At 39.7% G+C, this 18,382-nt stretch overlaps 1 protein-coding gene and 1 non-coding gene across 3 annotated transcripts; both read left to right on the top strand.

Moving 5' to 3' along the window:
• The first annotated feature begins 599 nt into the window (after positions 1 to 599).
• On the top strand, positions 600 to 657 carry LOC119006859. The gene has a single exon (XR_005070912.1). It is a non-coding gene; the product is annotated as a U7 small nuclear RNA (small nuclear RNA).
• Positions 658 to 1,758: 1,101 nt separating this feature from the next.
• On the top strand, positions 1,759 to 16,551 carry lpcat3 (lysophosphatidylcholine acyltransferase 3). Of its 2 annotated transcripts, none has more exons than XM_037075000.1 (13): positions 1,759 to 1,867; positions 5,604 to 5,711; positions 7,784 to 7,890; positions 8,409 to 8,502; positions 8,722 to 8,759; positions 9,884 to 10,062; positions 10,186 to 10,294; positions 10,377 to 10,463; positions 10,716 to 10,879; positions 12,752 to 12,899; positions 13,248 to 13,403; positions 15,163 to 15,306; positions 15,389 to 16,551. In XM_037075000.1, exons 3-12 carry the CDS (start codon positions 7,831 to 7,833, stop codon positions 15,280 to 15,282), a joined length of 1,155 nt encoding a protein of 384 aa, XP_036930895.1. In that variant the 5' UTR covers positions 1,759 to 1,867; positions 5,604 to 5,711; positions 7,784 to 7,830; the 3' UTR covers positions 15,283 to 15,306; positions 15,389 to 16,551. The 2 variants fall into 2 exon arrangements, with proteins under 2 accessions (XP_036930895.1, XP_036930894.1); XM_037074999.1 differs by lacking the exon at positions 1,759 to 1,867 and adding an exon at positions 2,033 to 2,250.
• Positions 16,552 to 18,382: the final 1,831 nt, after the last annotated feature.

Raw genomic sequence — 18,382 nt, forward strand, 5'->3', positions numbered from 1 at the left:
TTAAAATGATTTTCTGCCTGTCCTGCACCAAATGTCTGATTGTTGTGATGTAACCTGTGGTTGTCAACTGACCTCAAGTGAAAGTAATCAAGTTAATATAATTCTGCTCACCAATTCTGCTCACCACTCAACACTGCCACAGTGCTATTGTATGTTTTGAGCCGTAATATTTTGTAACATAACTATTCTGACATTAGCTGATCAAATTTCAATGCCAAACACAATATCATCACAAAAGATCGATTACAAATGCGATTGTGATCCATCGCTCGACGCGAAAGCCACATTGATGCACGGTTTGATTGGCTGAAATGAAATAAACCCCGCCCACTTCCCCATACCGAGTATGGCGCTTTCTGATTAGAGGACATTCGGCCGAGCTTTGCATACCCATCGTGCACTGCGGTAAAAATGTCGGTTTAACACAGATAAAGTTACATTTTGAGGAGTTTAAGATGACGTTTGACAAAAGCGTACACTGAGTTTTGTTTCTATTGTCGTAATTTCGTCCACTTTGTTAAATAAGCACGACGTAAAACCATGACAAAAGATTGTACATTCCGTATACTAACTCTGCTATTGCACATCCATAACGTCAGGAATACTTTGCTCTTTTTAGATATTTCTCTAGCAGGTTTCTCTTAATGAGAAGCCCCACATACATGTGAAAGATAAATAATTCTGCGAGATAAAGCTTTATATCCTACTTGCATTTTGATTTATACTAAATCAAACAGGTTAAACAGTGAAGACCATGTCTGTGCTGAGGTGAAGAAAAGATTTTCAAAAAGAAAACAGCAACAAAATTACTTACAAAACATTTTCTAATAAAAAGACCTTAGGTTTATTTTTCAAAAACAACAACGTTCATTGTATCGTATGTTGTTGGGTGATAGTATGCATTGTATGTGAAACCTCTGTCAAATAGCCATCAACTAATGTACCCAACAACATGTCTTATAACAATTCTCAAAATAAAGTAAAATTAGCTCTCTTTTACAAGTCTTCTGTTTTCACCCATTTTCTATAAAATCCTCATATGTGTATTTATAATTAGATATATTTTTATTCTGGTTCTGACATGAAATCTATTTTATTTTGGATGTTCTTACCTCCATGAGATGATATTTTATTCAGAGAATCATATAATCTAGAGCTATTGATGAAACACAAGAATCATAAAGTTAAAACTAGAATTATGTCACTACATCTCCTTTAGTGTAAAGTTTAAGTTTTTGTATTAAAAAAAAAAAGTTTTACACAGTTTGTGTAACCCTAACTCTAACCCAGTTTACACCTGTTTAACACAATAGTGTTAAAGGAGCACTATGTAGTTTTGGAGAAGAAATCCAAACTCAGATTCTTCATATTTACAATATTAATTAGGTAATCATATAAACTCAGGAATATTTATATGTTAACCAAGATGTTTCTCAGAGGAAAATAAGGTCCCAGGAGCACTGTTTTAAGCTAGATAGATGGCAGGGTCCACCACAAACAAAATAAAACAGTATGGAACTGTATTGTCCTTTAAGGTCACTTTGTTTATTCAGTTTAATCAGTCATGAAAACAAAGACAGTTTGTTTGGGCATACACATATAATGCAATGATTAAATGTTCTTCCCCCAAATTCAATTTTAAAAGTGCCATTAGTGAGAATGGTTGATTGTGACGTTATATCACCATTCCACAGCGTCAGTAATTTCACGATCCGGGAACGAGATTCAAAAACCAACTTGTCATACAGAGAGGAACGTTAAATAATGTTGTTCCCGCAACAAGCCACATGGAGGCACACTCACACCACTAACTATATCACCGTAATGCTGAATACAGGGTTAATCTTCACACATTAACTAGCACTAGGTAAGTGTTTTGCTAGCTGTATCATGACGGCTGTGCTGCTACAGATAGCCTACCTGTCAGCCCACAGGTCTAATCTTTAGCCACAAATACCGATAAAAGTGTGGTACAGTGGGCCGGAGACGGGCGGGAGGGGACGTGAGGTGGGAGGAGAATCACACGGGAGGAGGTTGAACCGGAGGGCCTTTAAAAAGAGAAGTGTAGCCTGGATGTGTGTGCGTGTGTGTGTGTATGTGTGTCTGCCGTGAATCAGTAGAGTTCACTGAACCGTCGCGAGGAGACGTTTCCGCCCACAAGAAAGATGGCGGCTCCCTTACTGGAGGGTCTGTCGGAGTCCTTAGGTTCCCCGGAACCAGCGGTTCGACTCATTTTATCTATCTTAATCGGTGAGTTCCTCCTCACGAATCATTTACGGATTGTTCCTCTAGCTAGCTGAAGTGACATGTGTCCCCGGTGACACGTTAGTGAACTGAGCCGCTGTCATAGCTGTGTGCAAGTGTTACACTCACTGCTAACATAACGCTCAGGCAGGTACTCACTGTGACACAGCTACAGGCTGCAGACCAGTTGTTCTGGTCCACTACTGTGTAGCTAGCTCAGTGATCATCCTCATAAATCAATGGCGGGCTTCCCCGAACAGCATGTTGATTTCCAGAGAGCTTGTGACTATAGCGCCACTCACCTTCTAGACGGCTAAGATTGTGTTTGCTTCAAAACATCACCACCAACGGTTAACTTAACGGCTAACTTGTGGTTTGTTAACTGCCATGATAACGGGATGTGGCTAGGTATGGCGTCGTGTTAGCCACAACTGCCATCATCCCCTCATTTTTGAGGAATGTCCAGCGTGTTGGTGTTTGTGTAAAGAAAAGAGACTATTGGGTCAAGTGAGCTTAGCAGTTACAAAATGCAGACTAGCACAGCACGCCCTCCTGCATTTTGATGAAATAGTTTGTGGGCTGCAGGATTAAGGTTAGCATAATTGTATGAGACTGGTGTTGGTGAAAATAATAGCTCCAGTGTTGTTGGGGGAGGGAGACTCTCTGACAGGGTGAATGAGGACAGGCAGCCAAAACATGTCCCCCAACCCCTCCATTTTCCACTCAGTTGAGCAGAGGGGGAGACAGACTCTGACAGGGTTAAACATGTTGGGGAAAAAGGCCACCATTTGCAGTGAGTTTTCATAAAAGTGTACCAAGGTTGAGCCTGGATCTCTGTTGTTTTATTGTGGGCTGTGACATGTGGTATTATGTGAAGACCACTGGGAGGGAGTCAGGGGTGTGGATGTGTGTGGTGGGGGAGGGTGTCCTCCACGCTGTCCTCTCTGAACTTTGTTCAGACACATGGACACGTCTTCTCACACTCACAGTTCAACACACTGAGCGTAGCCATTCTAATCAGACTTTGGTTAGCCAATGCCTGAATTCTCTCAATCAGCCCTGTTGAATGCAACTTATTCTAGTGTTGCCCAATGTGTCTTACACAATTTTATACTAGCATAGTAACTGCCAGTTGGGGCCAAAATGTCAGGTGTTTTTCAGTGTTTCCTCTTCTATAAATAGGCTCTGGTTTGCAACTGCTTTGCAAGAGCCACCACAGCGTAATGCTCTGTGTGGACTTTGATGATACTAGACCTGTAGCTGCTGTACTATGTATTTAGAATAGGGGTCGACCGATTTGGCATTTTACACCTATACCGATTATTAGAAATCAAGGAGGCTGAAAACCGATATTTTGAACTGATATTCATGCGCACTAAAAGTGAAACGTATTGTGTCAAAAGGTCGACCAACCAGTGATGAAATGAACAAAGCACAATTTAGTCAATTATTGTTCTTAAGTTCAGTTTTCAGGTACTTGAGTTTTTCCACTGTCTATGACATTTTTCTGTACTTTCACTCTACAACATTTATTTGACCAATTGAGTTACTAGTTACTTTGCAGATTCAGATAATTCAGTGTCAGTAGGCTATTAACTTTGACATTTTAACCGATCAGAGACTGGGAGTCTGTTTCACATTTTTAAATTAGTTCATTTAATCTACAATCTGAGAGCGATAATCGGAAACATGCCGAATATCAGCCCTATAATTGGCTGAAAATGCACCACTACAGCCACCAATCGGTTTAAAAGAATCTTGCTAAACTCTGCATCCAAGTTACTCAGATGATTAGCCCTGAAGCGACTCTGTACTTGGCTAATTGGATTGCAAACATTTTTACAGGATAAGACCGTATTTCGCTAATGTCCACAAATCCCATGACAAGCAGCATTGGGTTAAAGTATTAGATCCCCCAAAAAGGAAAATTCAGTCATTATCTCCTCTAACCCCATGATGGAAAGTCTTGTAAAGTTTCGTAGTCCTCAAAACATTTCTGGATCTTGACAACAAAACGGCGTTGCAGCATTCTCCAAAACAACTGAAGTTAATGGGGATTTGTTTTAAAACATAAATATTAACAACTAAAAAAACATGTAATGGCTCTGTACAGCTCATCTGGTGTAATCTAAATCTCAGACTGATTTGAAAAGATGTTACCTACACCTTTGATGTGAGGTTCAGCTTGTGTTTCCACTTAAGACAGGGTGCACTTTTAAATACTTTTTGTCTAGCAGCTACAGTGAAGATTGCAGCTTTAAAACTGGCATAAAAAAGTATTCTCAAATCAATTTGGGATCTCGGGGCTTATTGATTATGCAGGATGAGCTGTATGGAGCCATTTTATGTTTTTAGATATTTGTTTAGGAGACTGCTGTACCACTGTTATCTGTGAAGCTCCGGAAATGTTTTTGCATACGAAACTACATCTACAAAACTTCACCAGGCTTATGTGTGAGTTTATCTTTAAATCTGTCTTTCATTAATTTTAGACTTACCACCCCTCCCAATGGCATTCATCCAAAAACGGGTCATAAATACAGTATGCAGTTTCATTTTTTTTTTTTTTTTTTAAAAAGCGTCTCCCAAAATAGCAGATCACTACACACTAACATCATTTAACAGGAGTAAGTGGCTTATTTACAGCTGAATATTTCTACACTAATATTAATATGCACTAGGGAATATTTATGTCAGCAGGATGGTGCACGTGGTTTGACGCAACATGAACTACAGTGCCCTCTTTCATCGCAGTGAAAGGACACGTCATCCAGTGCTGTGGTGTGACCCATTAATATGGTACAGTGTTTGGAAAGCAAACGAGGTTTATGGCAAAGTGGAATAGGGAGCTATATCAGGCTCTGGCTCAGTAACACTACTCGTCGGATCAGTTCATTGTGTGTTTTGGGATTTCAAGAGATTTGTCGTCCGTACGAAAAATGTAGAAAATAGCAAGCCTTATCCTGTTAAGCTGAGCCCAGTAGAAGAAGATGGAGTTTGAAGAAGGTATTCAAATAAGTAATTACATTATGATGAGGCAAAATGTGAGTCAGACTGCACTGGCTGACCCCCTGTGAAAAGAACTTTCACTGTGATCACTGGTGAGCGTTTGCCCTTTCCACAGTCCTTCTTAGAACAGTTATCTTTCTCTTGAGATGCCAGATTTGCAGCAGCACACCCGTACCAGTGGTGCTAATGTGCTAGTGTGTGTGTGTGACAATAGGTTTCCTACCACAAGGTCAGTGTTGTTAGTATCAGGAGGTGTCAACAATGGCTCACATACCTGATATGAAGACACATGCTGTGGCTCCATTAACATTTTTACTCTCTATCTGTCTCTGTCTTTTTCTACTCTGCAGGGTATCCCTTTGCCCTGGTGTACCGGCGGTTCTTGTTTTACCAGCCTGCCACAGTTATACACTTGTTCCACGCATTCTCTGGACTGGCACTAGCAGCGTTCAACTTTGGTGAGATGAAGAGGGAGATTAAGGGCGTGTGTTACTACTCAGCCGTGAAAAACAAAGAGATGATTATCGCTTAGTATTTAGTCCTTGACTTTTCAGATATGTATCAGCCTTCTTTAAGCTACCCTATTGAATTGTCTTTCAAACTAGCAAAAGTTCTGTTCATATTCACAGTTAGTTATGAAAATGCATTGTGTGTATCAGTTCCTTCCTCATGCAGCATCAGTAAAGTTGAGTTTTCTTCAACACTTTAAATCCTGCTTTGTGGTGCATTGCTGCATTCCTCGCATGTGCACAAGGCAAACAAAATGGGGAACCACTCATTAAAAACATATAGAGCAATAGCACTACAAGCAGTCAGAAACTCCACAGACGGCCTTTGATTTATAGGTCATATACCAGCTACACACTCTGGAGCTCAGGATCTTTGCCTTCCAGAAATGGGATAAAGTCATTGTTGTGCAAGTGACAAGTAAGTCTCAGGTCTTGGCTATAAAGTGTCCCTAAACTTAGCCAAAATAGAATGCCCTTTAAACATACTGTCTGTATGATAAATGTAAAGAATTAAAAAAAAAACAACAAAAAAAGGCAAAGATTTATTACATTTAAATGAGCTATGTCATTTCTGAGTTAAAGTTTGTCTTCAGATTCGAAAATGTCATCATCATAAGTTTTTGTCTTCACTGCCACAAACTCTTTCCCCTGCTGCTCGCAAAACATGATTGAAAGCTGTCAGATCAACTCCAACAATATCTTTGCTCAGGAAAATCAACAATTCTCTGCACAATTTGGGCCTCGGGAGGATATCAAATACATCCCTCTGATATTAATTGCACCATGAATACATTGCTACAGCTTAGTAAATTTTTAAAAAAGGTTACTTTTTAAGTAAACTCCGCCAGTTATCCAAACTTATTTTTATTAATGCATTGACTTGTTTTTACAATCATTGTTTGTGGATTGCTTTTAGTTGATAAGTGAAGGATATGTGATATATTTCCAAGTTACATATTTAATGACTGTCTAAAAGAAATGCTGGACTTCAACAGGAAGCCATTTGAATCATTTATTTTGGCTGAGAGAAGTCTGTTTCTCTTGGATGAATCATAATCATTATTGTTGAATCATATTCGGGAAGTGAATGTGCTGCTCTTTGACAAACTACGCCAGCAGGTTTGACAATTGACATATAAATATATGTTTTACATGTGGCTCAGACTCTTCCTGTTTTGAAGGCAGTGTGATATGATGTGTTTGATCTTTACAGATTTCCTGTTTTGTCCAACCAACAGTCTGAAATACAGAAATATTTAGATTAGCGCTGCATAGATAAGTTTATGATTTTTCAAAATAAAAAATCCAAACGTTTGCTTGTTCCAGCTCCTTTTTTCTTTCTCGTCCTGCTAGTCCTGCCTTATATTATAGTAGAATGGATATCTCTGGGTTTCGACTGTTGGCTGAATAAAACAAGCACATTTAGATCTCCTTTTCTCGTATTTCATAGACAAATCATTTAATTGGTTATTCTGCTTGTCATTGTCTAGTTTAATCATTAGTTGCACCCCTGTATTCAATTCTATTTACCAACATAGAGGACAGCAAATATTTGCATTTGAAAAAATGAAACCACTTAAAAATGACATTTATTGTCAAAATAGTTTTTATGCCAACGACCATGATGACTAATCGCTTCATTCGAGTACACTTCTATTTGCCAAAGTGAAAACAATGGATGGTATGAATGGATGGAGCTTCCCCATGGTGTGCTGGAGTAAACACAAACTGCTAACATTGATCTCTCTCTCTCCTTTGTTCTGTTATGGCTGCGCTCGGATTTTACAGCAGGTCTGTTGCTTTATCTTTCTCCTGGTGGAATACTTATTTTGTTCCCCTTTGAAAGCTCATTTTCAGGTCGCATGCGTATCGTGGATTTGCCTTGTTGTCCTGTCTCCATTTCCGCTGATAAATACTGAACCGTGCAGGAAAAATGCCGTTATGTCCACTCCTACAGGTCACACTTGACTGCACTCACCATCATCCCCACCCCCACCCCCTTCTGTCCGTCTCTCTCCCAGGCTCTCAGCTCTATCACTCCGCAGTATGCATCCTTGTCCAATTCCTGATGCTGAGGCTCATGGGAAGGACGGTAACAACTGTCCTATGCAGCTTTACCTTTCAAATGGTGAGGAGTGCTGGTGTTTCCTCTCTCATTGCATCCAGCCTTACTTTATAGCCTTAGTTCCCTTTTGTCAGACTTTTACTGCAGTGGTGCAGCGTCCGCCCGCCAGTTTGTCTGCGCAGTCTAATATCTGATTTCTGCATCTGCATTCTGGGATTTTCTATATTTGCCTTGTCAAAGCATGCACATTGTTTTGTCTCATATATTGAAAGAGGCCACATATAACAAAGGCCAGAAATGTATTGTTGTGTTCACATGCTTTCTGTGAGAAATGCTAGAGCCGTTACTTTTGCGTGTATTTATTGCTTAGACTTTAAGAAGAACAGAAATGAAACAAAAAATATGCCCACATGAGATTCCCTTGATAACGGCACAGTTCCTGTGGTTTGTTTTTGCAATTTCCTTGTTTTGATTCTTTTCTCCTAAGGTTTTCTGTCATGCAGAGTTGTTTCGAAACATCTGATAATGCATAGTTTTGTTTATTGGATGTATTTTTTTCCTCTTGTTCCATCTTCCTGTAGATATACCTGCTGGCAGGTTATTACTACACAGCGACCGAGGAGTATGACATCAAATGGACTATGCCTCATTGTGTCCTCACACTCAAACTTGTTGGTGAGTTGACTGCAGCTCCTCTCGTGCTTCTCCGATGTTTCCTCATTTTGTTTGGTTTGCTGTTGATGCAATTTCTCTCTGTACTTTAGTGAACGATTAACACACTGATATACTGCTCACATGACCTTTAGCATGCTTTAAAGGATTCATTCAAGTGATCATGACAGCGTTAGTCACCCTAACATAGTTTCTGACACCAGTTGCATTTTCTGATTACAGGTTTGTCATTTGATTACTATGACGGCGGGCAGGAACCAGTGAGTTGGTTGATCTCTCTTTGCTTTTGCCTGCATGATCATCTGTCAATATGCTGATGTCGTCAGTCTTGGATTGTTGCTTGTTTGATTTTTCACTCATTGTTTATTTGTTTATCTCTGTTAGTCTCTCTTATTGCCATTTGTTGCTTGTTTTTTCATTCTGTCATGTGTGAAAGAGAGGTGGAAAAGAAATGCTGGACAGAATTTTCCAAAGTTAAGACCACCGATAAATAGATTACTATGTACAAATGCACAGCAAGTACTTAGTATTTAGTTACTTATGAAATACGTCACATGATGCATAAGTGATGTATATCAGCTTATTTGTTTTGTCTGACTGTCTCACAGCTCAAAGATATTACATTTACTGTTGGAGAAAACAAAGCAAAGCTGAAAATACTCAGAAGTTGGTACCAGGAAAAATCAAAATTTTTGGTTATAAAATATCAAAAGGTGTGTAGGAGAATAAATGATTTGCTATGTTGGCATGGAAACATGGCTATTAGCATAAATTGACAGTGTGTGGGAGCAGATTTTTGCTACTTTGACTGAAACGACTCTGTAAAATATTAAAAGTCCTTCCCTAAACAATGCTTTATTTCAAAGAGCAAAGAACTCCAACACTAACACAGCTCATTTTGTTAGAATAATAAGTCTTGTCTGTTGAGCAGCTTTTGCTTTTTCCTATTCTTTCACTCAGCTCATCTACAGTAAGCTCAGTTCTATTCTAATATAACAAGTGTATGTGTGACAGCTGTTAATTTTCCCATCGGGTGCTTTTATTTCATTTTTATTCTAATGAGTGTTTGTACTGTGCTTTTCTGTCTGTTTTATCTTCATGTGGTTTAATACATATAAATCTGCCCTTATCTGGTTAACATTATCACTGTATCTGAAGGGTCACTCTACAGCACACAGTTTACAGCCTGCCTCTAGATTCCAGTATTTAGTGCAGTCATGTTAAGGTTATGGTCAAATTCTAAAAGAGTCCTTTGTAACTAGAGTTCATCAACATGCTTGTGAAATGACTCCACTCCCTCCCTCCCTCCCTCCATCTTTCATATTTCTCTTCCTCACTCTTTGTTTTCAACATCTTCTTTGCTTCTCATTTCCGTACACTCCAGTCCCAGCTGAGTTCAGAACAGAAGAAAGCAGCCCTGCCGTCTGTGCCCTCTCTGCTCGAGGTGTGCGGCTTTTCCTACTTCTATGGAGGCTTCCTGGTGGGGCCCCAGTTTACACTGCGCAGCTACCAGAAGCTGGTGGCAGGGGAGCTCACTGACTGCCCTGGAGAGCTTCCTAATAGGTAAAGTGATGGAACTAAAAGTGAGCTGAAAGACTATCGTTATTATACTTCTGCCCAGCGTCTCTGCCCTTAACATTATTACCTTCCCCTCTCTCATCCTCATCTTGTTCCTTTCTCCTCCAGTGTTATACCGGCTATGAAGAGGTTTGCTCTAGGTTTTCTCTGCCTAACGATATATGCAATATTTAGCCCCTATTATCCAGACAGCTACTACTTAACAGATGAATATGAGGTGAGAACAACAATATGCTCAAAAATTATTGATGCTTGCTTACGTTGTTTGTCTAAAATGTAAATCTGTATCCTTTCCACAGGCTCAGCCCTTCTGGTATCGCTGTGTGTTTATTCTGCTTTGGGCTAAAGTCATTTTGTATAAATATGTCAGCTGTTGGGTTATAGCGGTAAGTAGCCTCTCGGTCTTCAGATATGTGCATGAAATGTGTTTGAAAATGTGGAGTGACAAACAGTAAACAGCCTCATACAAAGGAAGCTGTAGAGTATTAACAATGAAACACCGCCCTTTACATACCTTTGCATACACTCATCACACACACATACACGTAATGGTTACGGTGCCAGTTATTCAGGATCTTGTGCTTCATGGTGTGACTTGGAACAAAGGATGAGAATGATTTGTGTTTCATGTGTTACAGGAGGGTGTTTGTATATTAACTGGATTAGGCTACAATGGTGTCGTGGATGGAAAGGCCCAGTGGGACGCCTGTGCCAACATGAAGGTGTGGCTGTTTGAAACCACGCCGCTTTTTGGAGGAACCATTTCTTCCTTCAACATCAACACAAACGCGTGGGCTGCCAGGTCAGTGTTGAGCAGGAAATCTGTGACGCTCTCTGGCTTGTATTAAAAGAGGGGCTGTAATGGTTAAATATTTACTCAGATGATAACAGTGAAGTTAGAGGGCTATGACAGTTCAATCCAATATGCATATGTGCCCTCACAAGGGAGGTGCAGCCTGGAATCGCACACGGCAAGGCCTCGCCTCAGTTCGTTTTCACACTACCGGAATGGCCACAGGGGAGGGAGCAGACAGTCACAGAAGGGTTTAAAAGTTTTAACTTTTCAGACAATTAAAGTTTTCCAGTAGGAACATGTGACTCCATTTTTATGATGACTACAGTGAGCAAAGCAATTTATTGAACATATAGTTTATTACATGGTCCATTTCAGTTGAATGCATTAGCTACCTAAGCTCACTTTTACTTTCTATTATCCAAAACTGCCTGAGATATGGGGAGTGGAGGAGGGGAATGATGCCTTTCCATTGTGGAGCTAAATTTCTCTCTTTCTAAAGTAACTAATAAGAACTTATATTTTATATTGTAACGCTTTCATGCTCTTACCAGATAAAACACAGACTTGACACTTAAAATGCTCCAATTGTATGACCTACAAAGAAAACTATTTATAGTCACATATGTGCCACATTGGGGTTGTTATTCTCTCAGCACACATTTAAGCAGTTTAGCATTAAATGGGTTAAGTTTAGATTTGATATTTTTCTAAGCCTTTCTTCTCTGGAAGCCTGCTTGGAAAGAATAACAAAAATGCATGCTTTTCATGAGACATTTGAATTTATAAGACAGAAGCCAGCTGGAAGCAGAGAGGTCTGACAAATTAGTAAGATAAAGATGATGTTGGATATGTGGAGACGTTCCATAAGAGGTGGGATAATTCCGGCATATTCAAACCTGGACCTTATTTTTAGGAACTGGTAGAGCAGCTGCAAAGTAATCCGCCAAAGTATGTCCACTGATGCTTTGATAAGTTAGTTTGTGTTATTGTGTGACTTTTGTGTTTAAAACTCCAAAGTCACACAATGTTCTCTAAGGTAAAAATACTGTTTCTGTCTTTGGAGTGGTGGCGTTCAACAGAGCATTTGAACAAGTCCCTCTATCTCTGTAGGGATTCTTCTTCTTTGTATAATGTTGTCAGACACTTAGACAGGCTCAGATTGTTATTCTATGACTAAAACATGGCTACCAGCTGAGGAGAACTACTGGACCAGTTCCAACACTTTACTGGAGTTACCCTTGAAGGTGTCAGTATGCCTAAACACACTAGTTTTGTCTGAAATACTATTTTAGCGCTGTTCCCAGTGGCCACTTGGTCAGGTGAAAGTCAGTGCTCAGCAATGAATTAGATAATCAACAGTCTCTACACAAAGGCATTCACCATGCTGTCCTCAGTTGTACACTCGAAAATTGGCAGTAGTAGTTGTGTGAAGCATGAAAGAAGGGAGCTGAGGGGTTCAAACTCTGCACACTTTCGCACCTCAGCACCTGGCCAGCTGCTGCATTAAGATGGGTTTGTCCGAGTTTTTAAACAGTAGTACTTGATGCACTGATTTGTCTGACCTTGTTGTCTGGAGTTAGTGCTGCAGCTTGTCACCAGTTAGCCAAAACAAAAACAAAAGCACAGTTAGGCCAGAGAGTTAGGGCCAGCCCTGACTTGATGAGTACCCTTGTAGAGAATGCAAAGTTGTTGAAATGTTTTAATATAACCTCAGTTGCTATGCAACAACAACTCCCAGGTAAGTGAGTGCCTGCCTTGTTGGCAGTGATAGCTGATGCATTGAGCATTTCTGACTGCCATTATCTAGATTCTGAGTCAGAAAGAGACGAGCATAACTCTGGGCTTGTTTCTCTTGTCGCTCTTTTTTTGTTTTTAAAGGAATGTCTTCAAGCGATTGAAGTTCCTGGGCAACAAGACCCTCTCCCATGTGGCCACACTCTTCTTTCTAACGATCTGGCATGGCCTTCACTCTGGATACATCCTGTGTTTCTCCATGGAGTTCTTCATCATCACTGTAGAGAGACAGGTAAGCTGCAGATACAGAGCAGATTCTGGGGATGAGTTGCCTAAAGATAATTATGTTTAGGAAGCTCAAACCATCTGGGTCGTTATTTCAGTAGGTGGTAAACTCGTTATTGCATTAATTTTATTTTCATCTGTCTGCATCATGTAAGCCCATTGTTCACTTTTTGAGAAGACAGTCTCTTGTTATTAAATATCATATCACTATTGATCAAATGCACCTCACTGCTGAGTGTACCTGTAATTAAATATTGACTGCAGTCGCAATCTGGCATCAGTTTATTATATAACCATTCTTTTATTGTATTACTGAAACCACTATGGGATATATTTCTGTGTTTGTGTGTGACAGGCCCTGGCACTGGTGAGGGACAGTCCCTTGCTGTCAAAACTGGCCAACAGCCCGCTCTACCCTCTCATCTATGTAGTCCAGCAGTTTTTCCACTGGCTCTTCATGGGCTACCCCCTGGTGGCATTCTGCCTCTTCACCTATGACAAATGGCTCAAGGTAAATATGGTATAAATAAGGTTGCTCTCACTCTTACAAGCTTTTGGTATCAGAGGTTGGTGTGTGTTGAAATACAATCCGAGGACCTATGCAGCCAAATTTATAAAATGCAAGCTTTGATCTGTAATATGAGGTCATTTTAATTTGTTAAACTTGTCTAAGGCAAACAGCGTACTTGCTTCGCACATAGGGGCGTTTTAGGAATCATTAAAGTTCCTGTGGTTTGTGAGCGACAATCATTTGTGAAACAGGATGTTGCCACCATTTGTGATCTGAGTGTAAGTGGTGCTTCAGCGAGTTTGAGTAATAGATGCCTGAGTAAAAAGGCTCATCAGACAGCAAAAAAACTGCAGAGCTGTTTATGATACTATGAGAGAGGATTTTACAACTCAACAAGCCTCAGGGCTTTACAATCCATAGAGCTTACAGCAACACCCTCTGTCTTTCGTCAGAAAAGAAAAATGAACATGAACTCATGTGATGGACACCACGGGAAGAGCAACAGTGAAGGCATCCTCCTTCCAGATATGCCACGGTGTCATGTGAATAAGATCAACTCAAATACTGACAGTGAAATCACTACAGTCACTACTTAATTACTAGCATGTGTCACCAGGTGCAGTCAACATCATAAGTATGGTGTTCATTACATTACGTTCATTCGTTACAGAGCAGTCTACTAGGATTGTGCACTTGCAGGCATTTGATTGGATAACAAGGCCTTTTTTTTGTTTTGTTGTAACACTCTGTTGTGTTCAGTGGAGACAATGAGGGGGCTGCGTTTTCTTTTTTTTGTTTTTTTCATGCAAAGCTTTTGTCTTTTGGAACCTGGTTTAATAGTTGGCTTGCAAGAAACAGCAACAAGAAGGGAGTCTTCAACATGGGCAAAATATAACAGGCAGCTTCTCAGGAACTGGAACAGGAATGGGTGGAACAATGTGTGTTGTGAGCTACTTTAGATGACTGTAGTGGGAAAGTGGCTGGTATTTACACACCGAGGCTTGCTGAGGAACCTGTGTGACTTGACAAGGGAATGAGGAACAGATCTGTGGAGAGAAGCTGTGTCAGGTGATTGACATCGACAGAAAACTCTGATGGCAACTGATGGTGGACAGGTGGGGTGGAGACAGTCGCCAAGGGATTCAGACAGGAGCCAACTTGTTTGGCACATCCATTTAAAAGAAAAAAAGAAATGTAACTACCCATATCTTACATACTGTAACTACAACAAACACATATATCTCTTTAAAATGTTTATCTGGAATTAAACAGATGATTACACACCTCAACATGCTTTCCTAGGTGGGACAGTGAATCCTTGTCGGCTGTGATGACGTCATTGTGCAGTAAACAGAACAGACATTTAGACGAATATGAATCTGTTGTCATTTCAAAATCTCAAACATTTCAGATAGGGGCATGGGCGCTCTAGTTGTGAGGAATCGTCATGTTCATCTGCCATTGCCATCATTAGTCATCATCAAGTTCAAATTAAATGCAGCAAACAATCTAAACTTGACTGACAGGCGTAGGAATCGTTGACTGTGATTTTGTTTTTGTTTTTTTTTTCTCCTGTGATGAATGCAGTGTATAACCAGCAGCATTTTAGAAAAGGGGAAAAAATGTATACGCTGTCTTCAACACTGTGTTTCAACATAATAAGTAATAAGAACCTTCACAGAGATACTTGAACAGTATTCAAGTTGATGTAATTCAGTGAGGATTTTAATTTGACTCTTTGTCACCTTTTGTTTTTCAGGTCTATTCGTCCATCTATTTCTGTGGACATGTATTCTTCCTCGTCGCCTTTTTAATCATGCCATACCTCCGTAAGGCGCTGGTGCCCAGGAAAGAACGGAGCCAGATAAAGCAGGATTAAAACTTGGTACTCAGACTTGGCATGGTAGGCAATCAATAGTTATTGCAAGGACAAATGATGTGTAAAAAATGTTTTTAGTGTTTAAATATCTCTGTTTTTCTTACAGGTCCATCTAAGGCTGTATATCCACTGAAGGGAACTGTGACTTTCAAGGAGCAGAAAGGAAAATATTTTAAGGCCTTTAGTAATATATATATATATATATATCTATCTCGATATATATATGTGTCCATGTAAAAATAAATTACTATATATTTTTGTGTTTTAAATGGGAGGGTGTTTTTATAAACATTCGAAGAAATGTTTACAGGAAATGACCATCGTGCCACATGGGGTAATTGTGAGCCAATCAGGGGCGATTTCCTGTTTTTTCTTTTCTTTTTTTTTTCTTTTTTTTTTTTTTTTTTAAAGAAATGTTGGACTTGTAGAACTTGAGAGACTTTACATGCTGTCGACACAGAATTGCACTCACCAGTCACGGGTTCAGAGTGATGGCTCTGATGTGATGTTTTTTTTTTTCTTCATTTCTCTCACATCTATCACCCACATTTAGCAGCAGCAGCCAGACTTCACAGGAGGTTTAAGCACAGAACCGTATGTGGCACTCTAATGTAATGATACAAAATGCATACAGCTTTCTGCAAACAACCGGTCATAATGATAATAATGATAATAATAATAATGATGATAATAATAATTAATAATAATTAATAATAATTAATAATCATCAGTGGGTTGTTTCTTGAAAATGGCTGCCAGTGGTTATACAAGCACTGTAAATCACACTCGACACTAACCCCCAACTCAAAATGGCCTTGTTTTGATGAATGTTTTTACAATTACATTTGTTTGGGTTTTAATTTGATTTGTGCTGGAAAAAAGACTTGATTTTATAGTGTTTGAGCAGCTTTTATGACAAAAGAAAATTTTGAAGTTTTTTGAAGTTTTCACGGGAAGAAATTTGCATTGTTCTCCTGACTTTCCCTGGTTTGACGTTGGTGTTTTATTTTCTTGCCGTGTCTCCTCTTCTCCCTCTGTTCAGTCCTCCGCCAGCCTTGATTCAAGGCCGGCCTTTTAGAAAGAGACTTGCACACTGCCCAGCCATACAGTCACTATGTCCAATCATGTCAGTTCATCTTCTATTCACTCAGATCTTCACGGATGCTTGTTGAAGCAAGGGACTGTTTCATTTTGAACTGGAAGAAAACAAACAAACAATAAAAAGAAAGCCTGCTTTTTGTTTCACCTATGGCCTGTTCTAACGGCAGGTGGATATTAAACGGACTGTGGAGAAGAAGCATCTCATTCTACTGTGGGGGATGCCTCTTTATTTGTTTATTTACATTTTTTAGGGGGCTGGATTACCTGATTTATGACTTGCTGGAGGAAGGCCCAGCACTGCTGCTGCTGCCGTCCTCTCGCTGACTAACACACACGGAGAGGACGAACCTCACTGTAGCAACAGCCTAAATTTTAGTAGTATTTATACATGACATGGTGATTATTAATTGATGTGAATTGCTATTTCAAGAGACTACTTTTTTGCCTTATTCCTACCAAATGTACAAAAGAAAACTTTGGATTGAGGATGAGAAAGGAGGGAGGGTGGGGGGGGTGATTTTCAAATACAATTTTATAATGTTCATTAAAATGCTGCATTTCAAGCAAAGTACCCTGTAGTGTCACTGTGTGTGTGGACAGCTGTCATGAAACATTGTCTACAGGATTTATGAACACTATTTCTGAATTTTCCTCCTGACTTTCAGCACGGTTGTAATTTGTGCCTTCATCGTGTTTCTTCGACGGAATGAAATGCTGCATTTACTAACCATGTTTGCATCGCGGTGAGGAGATCCTTGTGGATGGCGGAGTTCGGGACATGGAGGTCCAGTCTCTGATAAGGCTCAGGCAACAAAAGCACTTGTAAAGACAACTGTAGGAAAATTAAAGGTGCAGTATGTGAGAATTGGCCACCTGTCAAATTCAAAACGATAAGTGGTTGTGTATCACCAGAGTTACTTGTAAGCTCCATAAACCATGCAGCTAGCAGTCGTATTAGCCAATTTTGGCGCATTTACTGTTGATCTATCTCCTCTTGAGGTACTGATGTGGCTAGCTGGTTAGCATGCCAACTTCAACAGATATCCCTGAGACACAATACAAACTCCATTGCCAGTATTGTCAACACGATTGTTTGGTCACATTGTGTCAATAATGTTAGTTAATTTTTGAAGGTTTAAAACTAAAGTGTATAAATATCACAACTTTAAAACACTCCAAAAATGAAACAAAAATATCAACAGAAGGTGATCGTGTGCTTTACAGCAACCGAACCGGGAGAGATGTCAGATTATTGCGTTTATAAGCCAACGCAATCAAGATTACTAAACCGTTTCAAATTATACGGTGCCACTGTGGAAAGCATTCTAATAAATACCACAGAGGAGGATATCACGCTAATACACAGGATTACCATGAAAGGTATGGTGATTCAAAAATTAGAATTGAAGTGGGATGACCCGATAACATTGTGCTGTGGCATTCTATATTGAGCCCTCAAAGAAATTTGTGCTGTGAAACCACATTCACTAGAAGTAGAACCTGGAGGAAAAGGCATTTAAAATGTTTTTAAACTTTTAGAATAATATTTAATCAGATTTGATGAGTGATTCTGTCTCTGCGTCTCTCTAATCATTAAAATGACATTATGGCTGTCTCCCCGGTCTTGTAGATCGGGGCCTGGTCTTGTTAGTTTGTAATAACTGCCTGGGGCTTTTGCTAAAATGGCCTCCGTGTGGAGGGCTGACTATTAGTACTTTGGCGATAGTCCAATAGCAAACAGCACTAACACTCCCCCAGTGCTCTGACCCCCAGAATTAATACATCTGCAATGATTAGGCCTGATTGATTAGCTGTTGACTGAATAAATTCAGCTTCACACGACTTCTTTAATCCTATCAGGAACAACTTGCCTTACACACAAACATACAGCAACATGTAGACACAAAACTTAAATAAGAATAAAACAATACAAAATATTTATTATGCTAAGGAGTTCAGTGGAATAGGGAAATCTGATGACATTTAATGTCCACAACAA

This window comes from Acanthopagrus latus, chromosome 17 (genome assembly GCF_904848185.1).
Source record: "Acanthopagrus latus isolate v.2019 chromosome 17, fAcaLat1.1, whole genome shotgun sequence".
NCBI lineage: Eukaryota > Metazoa > Chordata > Actinopteri > Spariformes > Sparidae > Acanthopagrus > Acanthopagrus latus.

What these genes read in the sequence shown, in the direction of transcription:
- lpcat3 (XM_037074999.1), top strand. Translation starts at nt 2,166, where the DNA reads ATGGCGGCTCCCTTACTGGAGGGTCTGTCGGAGTCCTTAGGTTCCCCG. An exon ending in ACTAGCAGCGTTCAACTTTG is followed by an intron (nt 5,712 to 7,783) that starts GTGAGATGAAGA and finishes TCTCTCTCCCAG; the next exon opens with GCTCTCAGCTCTATCACTCC. An exon ending in ATGACGGCGGGCAGGAACCA is followed by an intron (nt 8,760 to 9,883) that starts GTGAGTTGGTTG and finishes CGTACACTCCAG; the next exon opens with TCCCAGCTGAGTTCAGAACA.